This window comes from Nicotiana tabacum, chromosome 8 (genome assembly GCF_000715075.1).
Source record: "Nicotiana tabacum cultivar K326 chromosome 8, ASM71507v2, whole genome shotgun sequence".
NCBI lineage: Eukaryota > Viridiplantae > Streptophyta > Magnoliopsida > Solanales > Solanaceae > Nicotiana > Nicotiana tabacum.
The window spans coordinates 210,622,735-210,639,844 of NC_134087.1; the positions used below are offsets into that span (position 1 = coordinate 210,622,735).

The 17,110-nt window shown below is 33.1% G+C and overlaps 1 protein-coding gene and 1 pseudogene across 1 annotated transcript; one reads left to right on the top strand and one right to left on the bottom strand.

The window, feature by feature from the left end:
- The first annotated feature begins 243 nt into the window (after positions 1 to 243).
- LOC107786851 (uncharacterized) lies at positions 244 to 2,828 on the top strand. Its single transcript, XM_016608349.2, has 4 exons — positions 244 to 402; positions 521 to 658; positions 1,393 to 1,468; positions 2,312 to 2,828. Exons 1-4 carry the CDS (start codon positions 319 to 321, stop codon positions 2,317 to 2,319), a joined length of 306 nt encoding a protein of 101 aa, XP_016463835.1. The 5' UTR covers positions 244 to 318; the 3' UTR covers positions 2,320 to 2,828.
- A 3,902-nt stretch (positions 2,829 to 6,730) lies between these two features.
- LOC107786849 (bHLH transcription factor RHL1-like) lies at positions 6,731 to 12,241 on the bottom strand (annotated as a pseudogene).
- Between the last annotated feature and the right edge of the window lie 4,869 nt (positions 12,242 to 17,110).

Below are 17,110 nucleotides of genomic sequence, written 5' to 3' on the forward strand. Positions count from 1 at the left end.
ATTGTAGAAGTAACAGTAAAATAGAAAAAGCTCTAAATAGATTGGATTACTATCCAACGTAATAGATAGAGTAACAGACGGATAGCAATACGAGAGAGGGAGGAAAAGTATAGGAATATCTGTAAGGGTTCTGTATTGATTGTAAATATTTTCCCTAGTATATAAAAATTTTAATTACCAAAAAAAAAAAAAAACATTGTACAGGCCCGGCCCAACTAAGTTGGGCCATTACACATTCAAAACTCACACGGGTGTAGATGTAGATTTTCTCATTTCTTCAATGTCTTGCTTTTTCGTTTAGCTCCCTCTTTAGTGTCAATGGCGCTAGAAGCTTACGCATCACAAAACACTGATAAAATCCATCCAGATGTTCTCTCACAAGCTCGAATATCTTGTTACAAGGTACAATTTTTTTAAGGTCCAAAAGATTTATATGTATTTTTTTTCTTTTAATTTTTTCATGTACATATTGATCAATCTTGGTTAGGCTAATATAAGCTATTGAATTGGTAATATAAAGGCAAGAGATGCATTTTATTCATGTCTGGAGAAAGAATCGAGTAAAAAGCCTACAGAAATTGCTACAGTTGGGCTTTTATATCCAGTTGAATGCAAGAAAACAAGAGAGGAATATGTGAGACAATGTCGACCCACTTGGGTAAGTTCTAACTTTATGAAAATGGGTTAATTTTTTCTAATTTTTTTTCTAATTGATTATGGGATATTAGTCTCGTATGCCAATTTATATGACACTCTTTACTTTTTAGTCTGTCCAAAGGGCAGCCTAGTGGACAAAGCATCCCCGTTCATGCAGGGTCGGGGAAGGGTCGCACCGTTTACCCACAACGGATGAGCCGCCTCCACCAGGTAGGCGGCCTCGGGTTATAACGCACTCTTCGCACAACAAATCCACTTTGAAGTTGACTTATTCGCTCGGCCAATCGTCAGAATGTGGACGAGATACCATAAGGGAAAATACCTTAAAAGTCTGGTGCATTGAGCTCCCGCTATGTGCGTGGTTAGGGAAATAGGTGGACCACATTGGGCCTTACATACCGAACTTACCTTGCACTTTTGCAAGAGGTTGTATCCGGCTTGAACTTGTGACTTTCTAGTCACACGACGACAACTTTAATTGTTGTGCCAAGGCACCCCTTCACACCTTTCTATATTTACTAGTAATTTAACTTTAAACTTTTAATTTTACTTTTAATGAGATGATTTATAGTTACAGAATTGGCTATGACTTGTTTTGGACCACAAGTTTCATGAGTAGTTCTTTTATTATTAAACTCTGTGTCCAGGCAAACACTCTCACAGAAACTGGGACGGAGGGAGTAGTTTTTTTCTTGGTGCATTGGTGTTTATTTGTGTCTTTTTTGGTATGTATAGGTAAAGCATTTTGATAGGCAATACTGTGCTAAGAAGAGAGTTCAGAGACTTTTGGATGATAATGATTCAAGAAGAGGTCCGTTGTTACTTCCTGAACTTTATGCTTTACCCCTTTATTCATGTTTTGGTGGCTGCATTTGCATATTGCTATGTCAAACATATAGGCTGTTCAATTTTGTAAATACTTGGATCAAATTGGTAAAGTTCGCATTTTTATAGTGAATGAGCAACTCTCACTTACTTGTAACACGTACATAAGTTAGTAAATGGGTTCAAGGGAGGCATTGCCTGATGCAAAGTTTCTCTATATCATAACAAGATAAATAGTATAAAAGAAAAGGAGCTGCTAGACTCCTGCGAAGTTTTTGTTTGGGGGTTGGGTTGGGGAAGAGGGATTGCGATTATGGGGTTCACCATACCAAAACAAGAAAAATAGTATGAAGAAAATGAGTTGTTTTTTCTATAACATGGTGTTCGGGCCAGCTTGCGCGTACCTTGACTAGTTTCACGGGATTCCTGGCACCTCCCACCAACAATATGTAACTCTATCCACCGAGGCTTGGATAAATGAGAAGAAATTAATTAGTGTTGTCTCTGCTGGAATTTGAACCTGAGAATTCATGGTTCTCAACCCACTTCATTGACCACTAGGCCAGACCCTTGGGTGCTAAAGAAAATGAATTGTGTTTTTGCAGTTATGAGATATAGTTACTTTTGCATGGCTGCTATCTTCATTGGTGTTTCTAGTTTTCTTGTTAAATTTTCATGTGATTGAATTGATATCAAGTCTTGATTAGTGAGAGTTAGTTGCTTATTAGTTTCTATGTCTCTCAATTCTTTTGAGGAGGGTGTAAAGAAAGTTTGTAAGTTGTTCGGAGCAATTTGGCCTCATTGGCGTGGGTTGAACTATTCTTTGCAGGGGTTTAAAGCTTGGCCACTGAGGAAGAGGCTAGTACATAACTCATTATCATCGTAAACTTGTTGGTTGATTCTTGCTTTGAATGTTGAGAACTTCCATATAAGAACAGAAGTATAAACATTCTCAGTTCCTAGGGATCAACCAATCGAGTGGCCTGCTTCTTTAGGTATTGGTAGCTCGTGCAACTCGATTGTAGAAGATCCTGGGATTGGATTTTACCTGCAGAGTGAAAATAAATGTAACTTGGAGTCATTGTTTTACATTTGGAACATTAGTTTCACTTTGATAGTTATACAGTTTCTTGAGATGAAGTAATTTTCTGCTACTCTTATGTCCAATAATGTAGACAAAATGGTACTTATTTGGGTTAGTATCTTTAATCTTTCGCTTTTCTATGCACATATCTTATATCCTCAAGTCTGTGGCATTTAATACGTCAGAGTTGAACATGTTTATAGGCTGTAAAAATGCCTCTATGATGTAGTTGATTGATTTATACCAAGTAAAACCATTTTGCTATTCTGAGATTGATGTAGAAGAGATTAGGGCTGTTCATTTGGATCGGATATCCGAAATCCAAACCGATCCGTTCAATTTCGGATTTCGGATATTTGGATCGGATTCCGGATTATTTTTATTAATATTTTTGATATTCGGATCGGATTCGGATTGATATATTTTTAACCCGATACGATCCGAAATTCGAAATTATTGTGGCATGTATAAATACTTAACTTTAATTTCGGATAGTCAGTACTTCCTTTACATCTTCCTCCAAGTTATTACCTTTACAATTGCTGGATTTAGCTATATTGACACCATAGTTGCAGAAACATGAATTTTTCATGCTATATTGCCTCTTTTTCTCGGATCGGATTCGGATTGCATTTTGTAGAATCCGAAATTCGAATCCGAAATGTGCTAAATTCGATCCGATCTAATCCATGCGCAGCCCTAGAAGAGATAATTCAATTCTTTTCCAGAAATTTTCTGAAGGTCGTTTAGACGTAGAGAAGAAACACAAAAAAATTATTATGTTGCTAGCAAATCTTTTGACAGAGAGAATTTAGGCTCCAAAACCACTTGTAGCAGTGGACAAGATTTAACACAGAAAATCACAAAGAATTTAGGCTCCAAAACTACTCCAAACACAGAAAATCTTTTGACTGTCGGCCTACTGCTATGTTGCGGACTCTTCAAAATGATGTCGCGCCCGTGTCGAATCCTCCAAAAAGACATTATTTCTATTTTTGGACGATCCGATACGCATCCGGAAACATTTTTGGAGAGTCCGAGTAACATAGCTGCCCGGTGCTTTAATTTTACTTGATTAAATTTGATTTCTTTGACCTCTAGGACTCCTTTTCCTTGTCCTTGCACTTCTTTCTTCTCTAGAAATTCTTCTTGTTTGCACTTTGCCTGGGAAGCTCTTCTTTCTTTGTGTGTCTTGCACCTGTAACTGTTATGTCTAGGCAGTTCATTTCATATAATCTCACCATTCTGTGTTCACTGCAGTTGTTATAGTTTTTTGAGATAGTAATGGTCCAGACGAAGGGAGCCTTGGCGTAATTGGTAAAGTTGTTGCCAAAGTGACTAGGAGGTCTCACAGGTTCGAGCCGTGGAAACAACCTCTTGCAGAAATGTAGGGTAAAGTTGTGTATAATAGACCCTTGTGGTCCGGCCCTTCTCCGGACTCCGCTTATAACGGGAGCTTAGTGCACCGGGTTGCCCTTTAGTAATGGTCCAAATGAGTCACCCTAGCTGATTTAGACAAATACTTGATGATGCTATCGTGCACAATTTTTTTTCCAACACGGTGTTCGATATTCATTTTGAGGACCGACTAGCACGGATCCGCGTCGAGAAATTCCATTTAAAGGACGTTAAGTGTTATCTATTAAAAACGTTTTCATACTCAGGACTCGAATTAGTCTCATCTTGCTAAGAATACAGTAGTATATACAACTCTACTACAACATTTGGTGGTTCTATCACGAATAATTACACAAAAACTAAAGTAAAACTTTAAAAGAAACATTGTAAAGAACCTTGATGTTTGGCACCTTTTAGAAATACGAAACAGCTGTTTTTTTTATTATTGTCTTTGCTATATTATAGTATCAAAGCTAAGCCGTCTCTAACCTAAGGTAATTAGTAATTTTGGCACCATTCAACTACTCTTTAAAGTTGTTATTTAATTTATGTCTATTAAATGAAATTGATCCTTTTTCGTTTTTAAGTTTTAACAAAGGAAATCGGAGATTAATCTTTCGGGTAAAATGAGAAATTCAAAAATAGCCAGATTTACAATTGATCGTTCAAAATAGCCCAGTTTCAAAAGTAATCGAAATTTAGCCATTTTTCATGTAAAGATAAATTTGAGCGAAAATACTGTTCAAAACCCGAAAAATACGCCAGTATATTATACTGGAGTTCCAGCATAAGTATGCTTGAACTCCAGCATATTATACTGGAGTTCCAGGATAAGTATGCTGGAACTCCAGCATAAGTACACTAGAACTCCAGCATAATATACTGGAGTTCCAGTAAGTATAATTGTCCAGTATAATATACTAGAGTTTGGAGCACCGGTGCTCCAGTCTCCCGTATATTATACAGGAGTCAGCAAAGTATACCGGTCCAGCATAATATGTTGGAGTTCGTACACAGATGATGCACCGAACTTTCATATATTATCCGGGACCGGTCTCTGTTGCAGCAAAATAGTGGCTATTTTTCATTGACTTCGTAAATGGTGACTATTTTTGAATGACCAGTCCGAAAACTGGCTATACCGTGCTATTTTAACTAATCTTTCGGGTAAAATGAACGATAAAGCAAGGCCCTATGCTGTCAATCCTTATCCATTGGACGACAAATAGAAGATTCTCCCCCCCCCCCCCTCCTTTCCAGATCCCTTATTTCCTCATATTTATTACTAAGAATATTCCCACTCCAACTAGCATAATTTTGAAGCACATGAAATATTATAGGTTCTAAAAGGGTGTTCAAACCGAAACGAAAAACTGCGCCAAACCAATAAATCAAACTAAATCGATTAAAAACTCCGATTAAATTTGGTTTGATTTGGTTTGGTATTAAATAAAAAAATCCGAACCAAACCGACATATAAATATATAAATTTTATTTATATTTTTAAGACTTTATAGTGAATTTTCTTTAGAAAATGTAAAAATATTTGGGATCCTCTCATGTATTAACCTTGAAAGCGTAAATTAACGAAAACTTATTGTTAGACGACTACGAAAATAACTATCATGTGTTACTAAAAAAATTCTCCCTTTAGAATATTTTAATAGATCATATGTTTGTCAATTTTTTTTCCATATTTACTAAACATATATTCACTTATCAAAGTTTTATCTATAATTTTAACAAAGTAAGATTGAAATAATATTCATGTTACAAAAAAACCCGAAAACCCGAAAAACCCGACAACACCCAACCAATCCAAACCGATATAGTTGGTTTGATTTGATTTTGATAAAAACCGAACCAACCTGATCCATGTACACCCCTAATTACAACCTATCATTAGATATTAATAATTCCTCATTATCACCGAGTAGGCTTCCCAAAAAAGAAAAAGAAAGCATAATAAGTAATTGATCAGACAAAAAAGAAGTTCAAATTAAGAAGGAATATCAAAGGAGATAGTGAGTCATTAATTTCTATTGCAACTTCTATTGTTAGCTTTAGCTTACAACTTGTTTGGATGGTTGTTACTAGTTGTATCGTATCGTATTGTTACTTTAAATACAATGTTTGTTTTGATTGTTACTTAAATTTTATTGTATCGTATCGTTAAATCCGTTGTTACGTAACGATGAAATGTGTCACTTTATGTAACGACCGATTTGGTGTGGTCGCGTCGTTTTCTTGTGTTTTTCTCCCAATCTCACCCTTTATTATTATTAAATAATTTTATTTTACTATTTACCCTATCTTTTTATATACCATCTCATAATTTTTCTTTATAATATTGCAAGTTTATTCATCATATTACTGGTGCATGATACCATGAAACGACGGCAAAACAACACAATCCATCCAAATATTGTATTCATCAAACGATACAGTACAATACAATATAATACGATACGATACATTATGAAACGATATGTAACAACCATCCAAACAAGCTGTTACTTAAGCCAAGTCTACTTAATACGGCGTATTAGTTCTTCTTTCTTTTTGAGAAATTTGGGTCCTATTTTAGTCTTTGTAATATCTGATTAACCACTTTAACTTTCAATTAAGTGAGTGTGCACTTTTGATCTATTTGTGAAGCTTCACAAAATAAATCAATTACTATTAATTTTTAAACAATTTAATTGCTTTAATGGTATGTTAAAATTTGTATTATTATTCCATATTTGAGTGCACCTAAATATAACATATTTTATATATATAAATATGCCAAAAACGCACATTGTAATCAATTCAAGATCAAAAGCAATCAAGCAATTAGTAAAATATCAAATGCTTTCCAACAAACTCAAGCCCCCCCATTACCCATTGTGGCTGACTGGACTGTGGAAGCCGACAAGCTAGGAGAGGATGGCCCCCCACCACCGCCGTTGATGGCGGCAGAGCCTCCGCTTCCGCCGCCGTGTAGTAGTGGGTTGTTGGGTTTCATGGAGTGACACGTGGCAGTGGAAATAGCTGTGGCTAAAGAAATTGGCATAAGACACAAGCCTTTTCCTTGTAAGTATTGCATGGCTGATCCCATATCCTCCTCCATTAGCTTTGCCACCTGGTGTTCCGTCATCGTCATGCTGTCATTGTTAGCTAACGACGTCGTTCGGTTACTGCCCCTCCCTCCTCCATTTGCTTGTGCACTATCACCTCCTCCTCCCTACAAAACCCAATTATTATTAAATTAAGCAAACACTGGACTAGGAGCGGTAAACGGGCGGATGGGCACGGATATGGTTCGGATCGAAATTATGTAATGAGAAAACGGATGAATTATACGACTCGAATCATATTTAATACGGATAAAAAATGGGTTCACTGGCGGATAATCATGTTATCCATGACTTCTTGAATATGATCCCAAATTTCTAGTCTCCCAAACTTGAGGAACCCCTATTTTGAGGTTTTACAAAGGAAAAAGTTAAACTCAGTAGTTATCCATTTGTTACTTATTGGTTATCCATTTTCAAAATGGATAATGTGATTTTTATCCATATTTGATCCATTTTTAAAAAGTTCATTATCCAATCCGTTTTTAGTGGATAATACGGGTAGTTAACTATTTTCTTTTAATCATTTTACCACCACAACACTAGACTGTTATACGACGATTTTATAATTATATACAATGTTTAAGGAAAAGGAAATATAAATTTAGAATTTGTAGTCTTAAATAAGTCAAAATATTTCTGCGGTAATAAGAATATGTTATTTAGGTTATGCTCAACCAATGGCAGAATAAGAATTTTCGTGAAGTGAGAGTCAACATATAAACATATAAAGGAGTAAACACATGAAAAAATCAAGAAAATTCAACGTATATAAAAGAAAAAAATTAACATATCTACACAATATAATTTTTTAGCAAAAATTTATCAATTGACTCTCCCTTTTTTTATAAGACTGTCTAAATTTTGAGTTCGAACCCTGAAAATGAAGAAATTTCTAGTAGGAATTTCTTATTTAATAGGATTTACATAACATAAATCTGAATTAATCGAACCAGTAGTCAATAAATAGGAGTACCGAATGATTATATAAAAATATCACGTTACGCCTAAATGAAAGTTTTAAATTTAAATACAAAATATTATTCTGTTTTGAATAGATTAAAAAGAACTGCAGGTAAAAATGGGTACGGTGAGGAAAAAATAGAGCACGCGTGATGCTTTTTGAGTTTGTCACATTCTGCTGACAGAGAATTTGAGAGGGACAGATTAGAGGTATTTTGTCTGCTCAAGAATTGTTCCCATACTTTCCTACTGATCACAGTACTATATGCTGTTTTCATTTCTTGTTGATTTTTCTATAAATGGAAAGCCTTTAAATGGAAAGCCTAATAGGTACTATATTCTCTAGCATAGGTTTTACTTTTTCTTTATTATATTATATATCGTACAGTAAAAGAATAACCATTCAAAAGTAGAACAAGTAACTATTTAACTAGACACGAAGTTTAAGAAAAGAGAGAGAGTTTTTGAACTTGTGATTTAAAATAAAATATATATATTTTGTGTGTTCATAAATTATTGCATAAATATAAATTGTTTTCAAATAAGTAAAGAGATTCTTTTTTTTGTTGTACGGATTAAAAAGGAAATATGAGGGAGTATATAGGAGAAAGTTATCCGCACAATTTAACCATAATCTTATATGTGATGATGCTATAATGTGTTACGAATATATGAATATTAATTTTTTGCGGCGAAAAATATGTGCATTAAGATAAGTTCAAAAAATTTCAAAAGTAACATGCAAAATGACTGAAAATTCAACTAAGGTATGATGTATTACGTACCTCAGAGGACCTATCAGCAACTAGGGGAGCAACAGCTGCAGCACCGCCCAATCTACTCATACTCAGAACCTAAATTCACAGAAAAAAATAAAATGGAAAAAGCACAAATAACATAAAAATTATAGTCTTAGAGATAGCCAAAAGGAATTTTATTACTAGAAACTCTTATTCGTGCTTAAGTGTGTGGTCTAGTGATCAACAGAAAAAATAACAAGATTTTACGTTTAAATTTCAGAGAAGATAAAAAATAATAGGTGATTCATTCGATCTAGTGTTTGACATTTCTTTCATTTAGTTTAAACCACTAGAAATTATATATATAAAAAATTAGGCTATGAGATGACTCGTAATTGATCTAGTTGTTGGACCCTGGACCCATTTGGCCCTGCTCAAGTTTTGGTGATAGAATTACTCGAAAATACTGATGCAAATTAGCCTGAACATCACCCTAAATAAAACTATATTCACAAACCAAGTTGAAAACAATCACTAGAACATTTTCCATCCCAATTTGTCAACTATTTTTAAGTGCAAGAGCAATAAATGTGGAAGTAGAAGAAAGGGAGTGAGTACTTTGACTTGAAGCTGGAGGAATCTGACATAGTCGATGATCTCATCTAACATTGAAGCCTTGTCTGTCTGTCATTCCATAAACACCATCACGTTAGTTCTCCATTTATCTCGTTCATTAGCAATAATTAAAATAATTAAGATAATAAAGCAATTATGATATTGTCATAAGCCACAATTATTAGTGTGTAATATATATAAGTCTCATAATCTAATAATTAATCTGTCAGGTCAATACTATTTGCATGCTGACGCAGGAGAACATCACACAATTGAGTTTCAATAATATATACTTATATTTATATAGTTTGATTAATTACTAAATAGTCTCATCTCCAGCTTGATTATAGATTTAAAGTAAGTTACCATATCTTCATACTCTCAAGCACCCATATTTTGTTTCTGACACGTGTCCCAATGTGATCTCTATTGGCACTTGGGACGACAAAATTGGAATGACACACATGCCCACTAAAGCAAACACTGGTGACTATACGGTGTGATTTCACAAGTGAAATTTAAATAAACTCATATACTTTGTGTAACGTCGAAAAACTGTTTTTCATATACAATCGAAAGAGGCGGAGCTAGAGTGTCGCCATCGGGTTCGGCCGAACTCAAACTTTGGTTCGAATCCTGTATTTGTTTTAAAAATTTCATTGAATATGTATAAATTATTAAGTTAGAACCCAGTAACTTAAAACGATTAGAATCCCGAACCCATAAGCTTGAAATCCTGGTTCCGCCTCTAACAATCCACTCCAGAAAAGCGTTTTTAAAATAAATTTGAAAAAAAAATATGAGTAAAGATAGTATGATGAATAAGTAAAATTAAATTTAATGAATAAATTGTATACACAGTCATTGTATGGTATCGTATTCTTCTTAATTAAAAAGATGAATTTTTTATTTGAAATTTTTTCCGGTAAACTTTTATTTTATTTTTATTGACATATTTTTATAATTATATAAACGTCATAGCATATTTAATAGCATAAATTCTAAATATACTTTTAATATGTGCTAAAAATTTAGTTGTCTATCTTTAGGATTCTTCCTGGGAACGAAGACAGGAGCAACACCTATTAATTCACCAGTTTGCTAACCTACTTATCGGCTAACGGCACTCTGTAACCAGAATAAGGCTTAACATCATCATATAAAATGAAACGAAAATATATATAAATAAAATGTATATTTGAATTAAGTACCTCTATTAACAAAAAATTGAATTTTTATTAAGTTTTTACAGTGAGAATTACCTTATTGGCATTGGGTACCAACTCCTACAACGACTTCATTCTCTCAGCAATTCTCTCTCTCCGTAACTGTCTCACAACAAAACAATTCAGAAACCACAAAATTCGGCATCAGAAGCTAACTAACTGATCACAACAATAAAATTCAAAAACCCACCAAAAATAAAATCACTAAAAAAAAATAATAATCGCGCAAATGATTGAAAATTATTAAGTGAAAAGACGAGTTTATATATATATATATATATATATATATATATATATATATACACACACACGTACTCTTTCAGCAATGCTGTGAGGGTCAGTTGCTTGTCCTCTCCGAGCCCTAACTTTCTGTTGCTTTGGCTGCCCTCCACCAGCTGAACCACCACTCGCCGCCGGCGTTTGATTCATTGTCGATGACGCCGGTGCTCCGAAACTCTGTGCTTGCATTGATCCTCCCTATATTTTCACATTAGAGTTTGAGTTTCGTGCACTGACTGACAATGTAAAAAATATTTACTGCTTAATTCACTTAATAATTACATTCAAATCATTTCATAAACATTAAATGAAAATATAGTGAAATGATAACTAACTTACTATCACAATTCAAAATTTATTGGCTGTATAAAAAATCTTTTATACTTTTCAGTGTATATAACTTAAATACTTTTAATCGGCACTAACTTTTTGCATATAAAAATGTATATAAATAAGAATGTTCTCTATAAATTAGCGTAAACATAATGAATTCTTATGTTATGAAGACGTAGAGAAAAATCATATAATCAATCACGATATTGATTAATATATTTGAATATCTAAATAGGACTCAAGTTATATATATCAATAGTGTAATGATTTTTTACGTTATCGATGTAACTTAACATATTATAACATGTTATTTAGCAATTTATTTTATTATCAATCAACAATATCAACTAATTTTATTTATAATTACATTTTAAATATATTTTTATATATAAAATTCAAACTCATCTAAATATGCATACCTGAGCATGGTGAAAATGCTGAGGTTGATTAGAGGTTTGACCAAGAGATCCAGCGAATCCATTGTAAAGAGCTTGAACTGAAATCTCATTTCCCTACAATTAATTCACCATAATTCAGATAATTAGAATCCTAAACATGATTAAACAAAATTAATCTACTGAATTTTTAGTAAAATGAAATTAGACTAACCGGATTTCCAACGTCATCGTTTTGGTCACCATTACCGTCGAGTAATCCTCTAGAAAGCAAAAGCTGTTGTTGAAGCATCAACGCTTTAGCAGCTGCGGCAGCTCCACCGCCGCCGGTTATCTGGTTCTGCCGGAGCTTCGAAGCTAAGAAAATTGACTGGTCGTCAAAATGACTGTCACCGCCGCCGGAGAGGTCCGGCCAGGGAGAGGAAGAAGGAACGGAAGAGAGAATCTGTTGGAGAAATTCATCGTGAGACGACGTCGGGTCAAAATGAGAGTGACCCATATTTTGACCCGACGAAGCTCCATTTTCTTCTTGTAGTGACATTTGTGAATTCATAGCTTGCATTTTTTTTCTTTTTCTGTTAATGAATGAGAGAAGACGTGAATGAATTAATCATAATTTTGGTGTTGGAATGTTGTTTATATAGTTTTTTAATTTATTTATTTTATATGTAGAAAAACTCCTAGCCTAACCACCCACCCACCCCTCTCCCTGCACCCCTCAAAGTCCAAATGCTATCGTTAAAAAAACAAATTGACATATTTTTAGGAAGAATAAAGTAAGTTTTATCTATTTACTGCAGAAAAATATGGGTTTAAGTTACAGTTAAGGCTGGTTTGGCACGAGAGATAAGGGATAATTAATTTTGGAATTAAATTTTGAGATGAGTTTATCTCTTGTTTGGTTGGAATAATTAATCGTGGTATAACTAATCTCGGGATTAGTTATCCTGGTATTGTAGTGTTTTTTATTTCTATGGGAGGATGAGATAACTAATCCCGAAATAATTAATTGTAAGATAACTTATTTCCCAACCAAACGGTCCCGAAAGGGAAATCAATCTTTGTAGGAGTGTTGTCCTTCTCGGAACCTGCGTAAACCTAAAATAGATTGTCATATTTTATTGCTTTAAGTTATACAATAAGGGCTCGTTTGGTATAAGGGATAAGGGATAATTAATCACATGGTTAAATTTGAGATGAGTTTATTTTATATTTGGTTGGGATAAAATTGTGATATAACCAATCCCGGGATTATAGTGTTTTTTATTTCTATGGGAGGGTGAGATAATTAATCTCAGTATAAGTAATCCTGGAATAATTAATCATGAGATAACTTATTTCCCAATCAACGGTCCCTCAATGAAATCAATCTTTGTAGGAGTGCGGCCCTTCTCCAAACCTGCATAAACCTAAAATGCTTTGTACACTAAACTGTCATTTTAAGTTGCATCTTATTACAAATTTATTAATTTTCAGCATGATGTTTAAACTATTTTTGGATTTAAAAGCCTTGTTTTAATTTAATGAATGATATATTGACTTAGGTACATTGTAATAAATAGCACAATGAGCTCTATTAGCCTCGTCCGTTGGAAATTGCTTGATTTATGAAAGAAAGAATGACGTAAATTGAATGTTGAAACTAACTCACATTTACTATCCTTTTACGCGAGAAAGTGTGCTGCTAAGGCTGGGAAAGAAAATATTGGAATTGTAGACTCGAGGAGAGGCGAGGCCAATATTTAAAATTTATGCGTTGGAATTTTAATTTCTTTATATTATTAGATTCTAAATTTATAATTATATATTCAATAGAATTTTTAGTCAAATTTAAATTTTTGACCAAAGTTAGTTATTTAGTTCAGTTGAACCCGTGGACGAAGAGCTAGCTTTGCCCCTGCTCATCCCATTAACCCTCAATGCCGAATCGCCATTCATTAAATTAAAATTATTTGTAATTGAAATAATTAGTTACTAAAATTATTGGCGATTCGGCATTTTAGTAACTAATTAAAATAATAATAAGATTATGTTATCTCCCCAATTAGCTAATAAAAAGATTATGTTATCTCTCCCCCCCCCCCACAACCCCAAATCCCCCAACTAAACCTATTGTGCATTTATTACCTTGGGATCACCCAAGTATATTTTTCTTCTTTGTTTAGTTCCTATTTTCAATATTTATTTAACTACAAGTTTGCTTCCCAATGACTCCTTCATTTTTGGGAAAATAATTTGCTCCCATATTTTTCAATGAGTCCATTTGTTTTGGAAAAAGATTGACGGGTAAAATCTTGTGGAATTACGCTGAGTTTATATTGTATTGACGGGTAAGGTCTTGCTTTTTTTTTTCTCAGTGAAAGGTAGTAGGAGTTGTGGGGGGTCGGGGGTCGGGGGGGGGGGGGGGTTATAAAGGCAGCAAGAACTTTCATCAAACTATATAACTAACTAACAACGAGGGTAGCGTGTACGACCTTATTCTCTACTTTGTGAAGATAAAAGAACTTATTTCTGATAGACAATCAACTTAAGGAAAGCATAATTATAGCAGTTATGGAAAAAAAACCGACAATAAAAAACCATGAAAAACGAGAATAATAACAACAACAAGTTGCTCCATTTGGAATTATCATAATGGAATTTGGAATTTCAACTTAATTGGGATAAAAAATCTGTTTGTATATATGAAGGCCGACAAAAGAACAACAAGCTTGATATAATATTTGGGAAGTTTTTCAATGTCTTCAATTCAAACAAGTAATAATCAAGAGTTAAACACAATATAATTTAAAGACAAGCCCGACAAAAAATCACCATATATTGTTCTTAATTACTTCATAAGGTTATATTCATTGTATCAACAATGAGATCTTAAACACAAGAAAATCATATCTAAAGTAGAGACGGGTATCAGTCGGTTCAGTTCGATTATGAATGGTATTGATTCAGTATATCTGTTATTGGTTTATAAATATATTAAATTGATAATCGTATTGATTTATCTGAAAAGTTTAAATTTTAAGATTATTTTAACATAATCCAAATCACAATTTTACATGGTTTGGGTCTGCGTATCACGCGGGTACTGATATCAAAACACAAGAAGAATGATATCAAAAGGCTAACGTGACAAGATCTAGTTCACTTGGTTTCATGAGATTAGAGAAATCATATCTCTATATACTATACAACAACAACAATTATATGTATGAAATAATTTATCCTAAATAATTTGGAGTCACTTATATGGATTCTTAAGACAAGAGGGGTTGCTCTGATGGTAAGCAACCCCCACTTCCAACCGAGAGGTTGTGAGTTCGAGTCTCCCCAAGAGTAAGGTGGGAAGTTCTTGGAGGGAAGGATGTCGGGGGTCTATTTGGAAACAGTCTCTCTACCCTAGGGTAGGGGTAAGGTCTGCGTACACACTACCCTCCCCAGACCCCACTAAGTGGGATTATACTGGGTTGTTGTTATTGTTGCACTATTCTCATAAGTGTCATTAGAACCTAAAATAGCTAAAAAGTGAAATAATAACTCATATTTATGGCAAAGCACAAAGTCTTTTTTTTTTGGTAATTAAAGATTTGCTTAGTTAGGGGTGTTCATGGTTCGGTTTGGATCGATCATGGTTCGGTTTGGATCGATTTTTCAAATATTAGAACCAAACCAAACCAATTAAGTCGGTTTTTTCTCGATTCGGTTTATGTCGGTTTTTCGATTTGTTGTCGGTTTTTTCTTAAATATAAGACATACACTACAAAACACATATTCCGGCGATCACATTTTCAACGTAACACTATCAAATCAATTGTCCTTTAAGAAATCTATTATTTACCGAGATATATTGATGATAATTGAATCAAATAGTGATGGATAATTTAAGGACTCAATTAAAAATATATTATTTTTAACACGAAATGAATTCTTACACTTAACAAAAGAAAATTACCAATCAAACTAGAATGTAAAGGTAAAGAACTATACTAAAAGTGCAGACTATAAACATTTACCATTAAATTTTTGAAACTTTGTATAAAAATATACATATATATAAATGTAATAATAAATTTGAAACAGCTACTCCTATAGTCGGTTTGGTTCTTTTTTTTTTTTAACATACTCCATTCTTTGTCAGATGATCTCGCTGTAATTATAATAATAGCGGCATTATAAAGGTCACATGCATTTTATAACATGTTTGGCCAAGCTTTTAAGAAATTAGAAATGCTTATCTTAAAAATTAAAAAAAATTAAAAAAAAAAAGAAGCTCATTTTGAGAGTTAACGTGATTGGTTTAGCTTCTTTGATTTTCTTTTGTAGATAAGAAATCGAAAAAAGTAGCTTCTCCTAATTAGAAACAGAAACATAAGTCGTTTTAATTTTTTTATTAAGAATAAAATCATCCTTACGAAAAGCTTGTATTTGCCAAACTATCGTAATAATACGGAGAAAATCTAGCCTAGTGCTTTTAATAACAAGTTTTGCAAATTTTTAAATTAAAAATACCTTAAAAATCTATTGACTTTTGCCCCCAAATTTTACAAATTGGTTCCATCGCCTATCGATTATAATACAAATAGCTCAAAGGAATGACTCATATCAACTAATACAAAACAAATTATAATTAGTTCCATTCACAATTTGACATGATATTGAGTTCATTATCAATTAAGTTTGGCTAAACAACTAGTAATATGGATTTCTTTGGGAAAAATGACATTGTATAGCCGTTGTAAAAATAATAGCCGAAAAAATATATAAAATTTGTATATTTTCGTGTATATATATACATTCTGTATGTTATATACAATAATTATACAAATTTTATATACTTTTTCGGTTACCAGATATAAAGAGTTTGTGGCGCTAGCTAAAGATAAGTAACAATTTGCAAATGTGTAGATATCTGTCATCGTCTTGTACCTATCACATATCCTATAAAAAAAACTCTTTAATATTTTTTTTCCAAGTAAAAGATTTCCTTTACATCTCAATCCAATTCCAATATAGCCCAATATACTCATTAGAGCATATCAAGAGTATGTGATTAATTTTTGTATATATTTAATTCGAATGGGATAACGCCCTTGTCAAAAATGATAAAAAGCATAATAAAAACAAAAATAGAAAATCAGAAAAGTATCAAGAGAATGTTATGGATAATTTCAGCAAATAGTTCCACAATTTTCAAACAAAAATAATGGGGTAGGGATGGGAAAAAAGTAAAGAGAATATAGCTGTTTTCCCACACCAATAAAATATTTTAGTCAACTCTTAGAACTTATAAAGTTATAATAACTTAATATATTTTCTAAAACAAAAGGTTATTTACATGAAAGGCTATACATAAAGTAAATTAAATAAGATATTTAGTAGGTTCAAATCCCAGCGAGACAAAAATATTAAGTGATTTTTTCTTATTGTCTAAGTTTTTATGGACAGAGTTATTTGGTATTTTGTGCTAGTGGAAGATAATAAT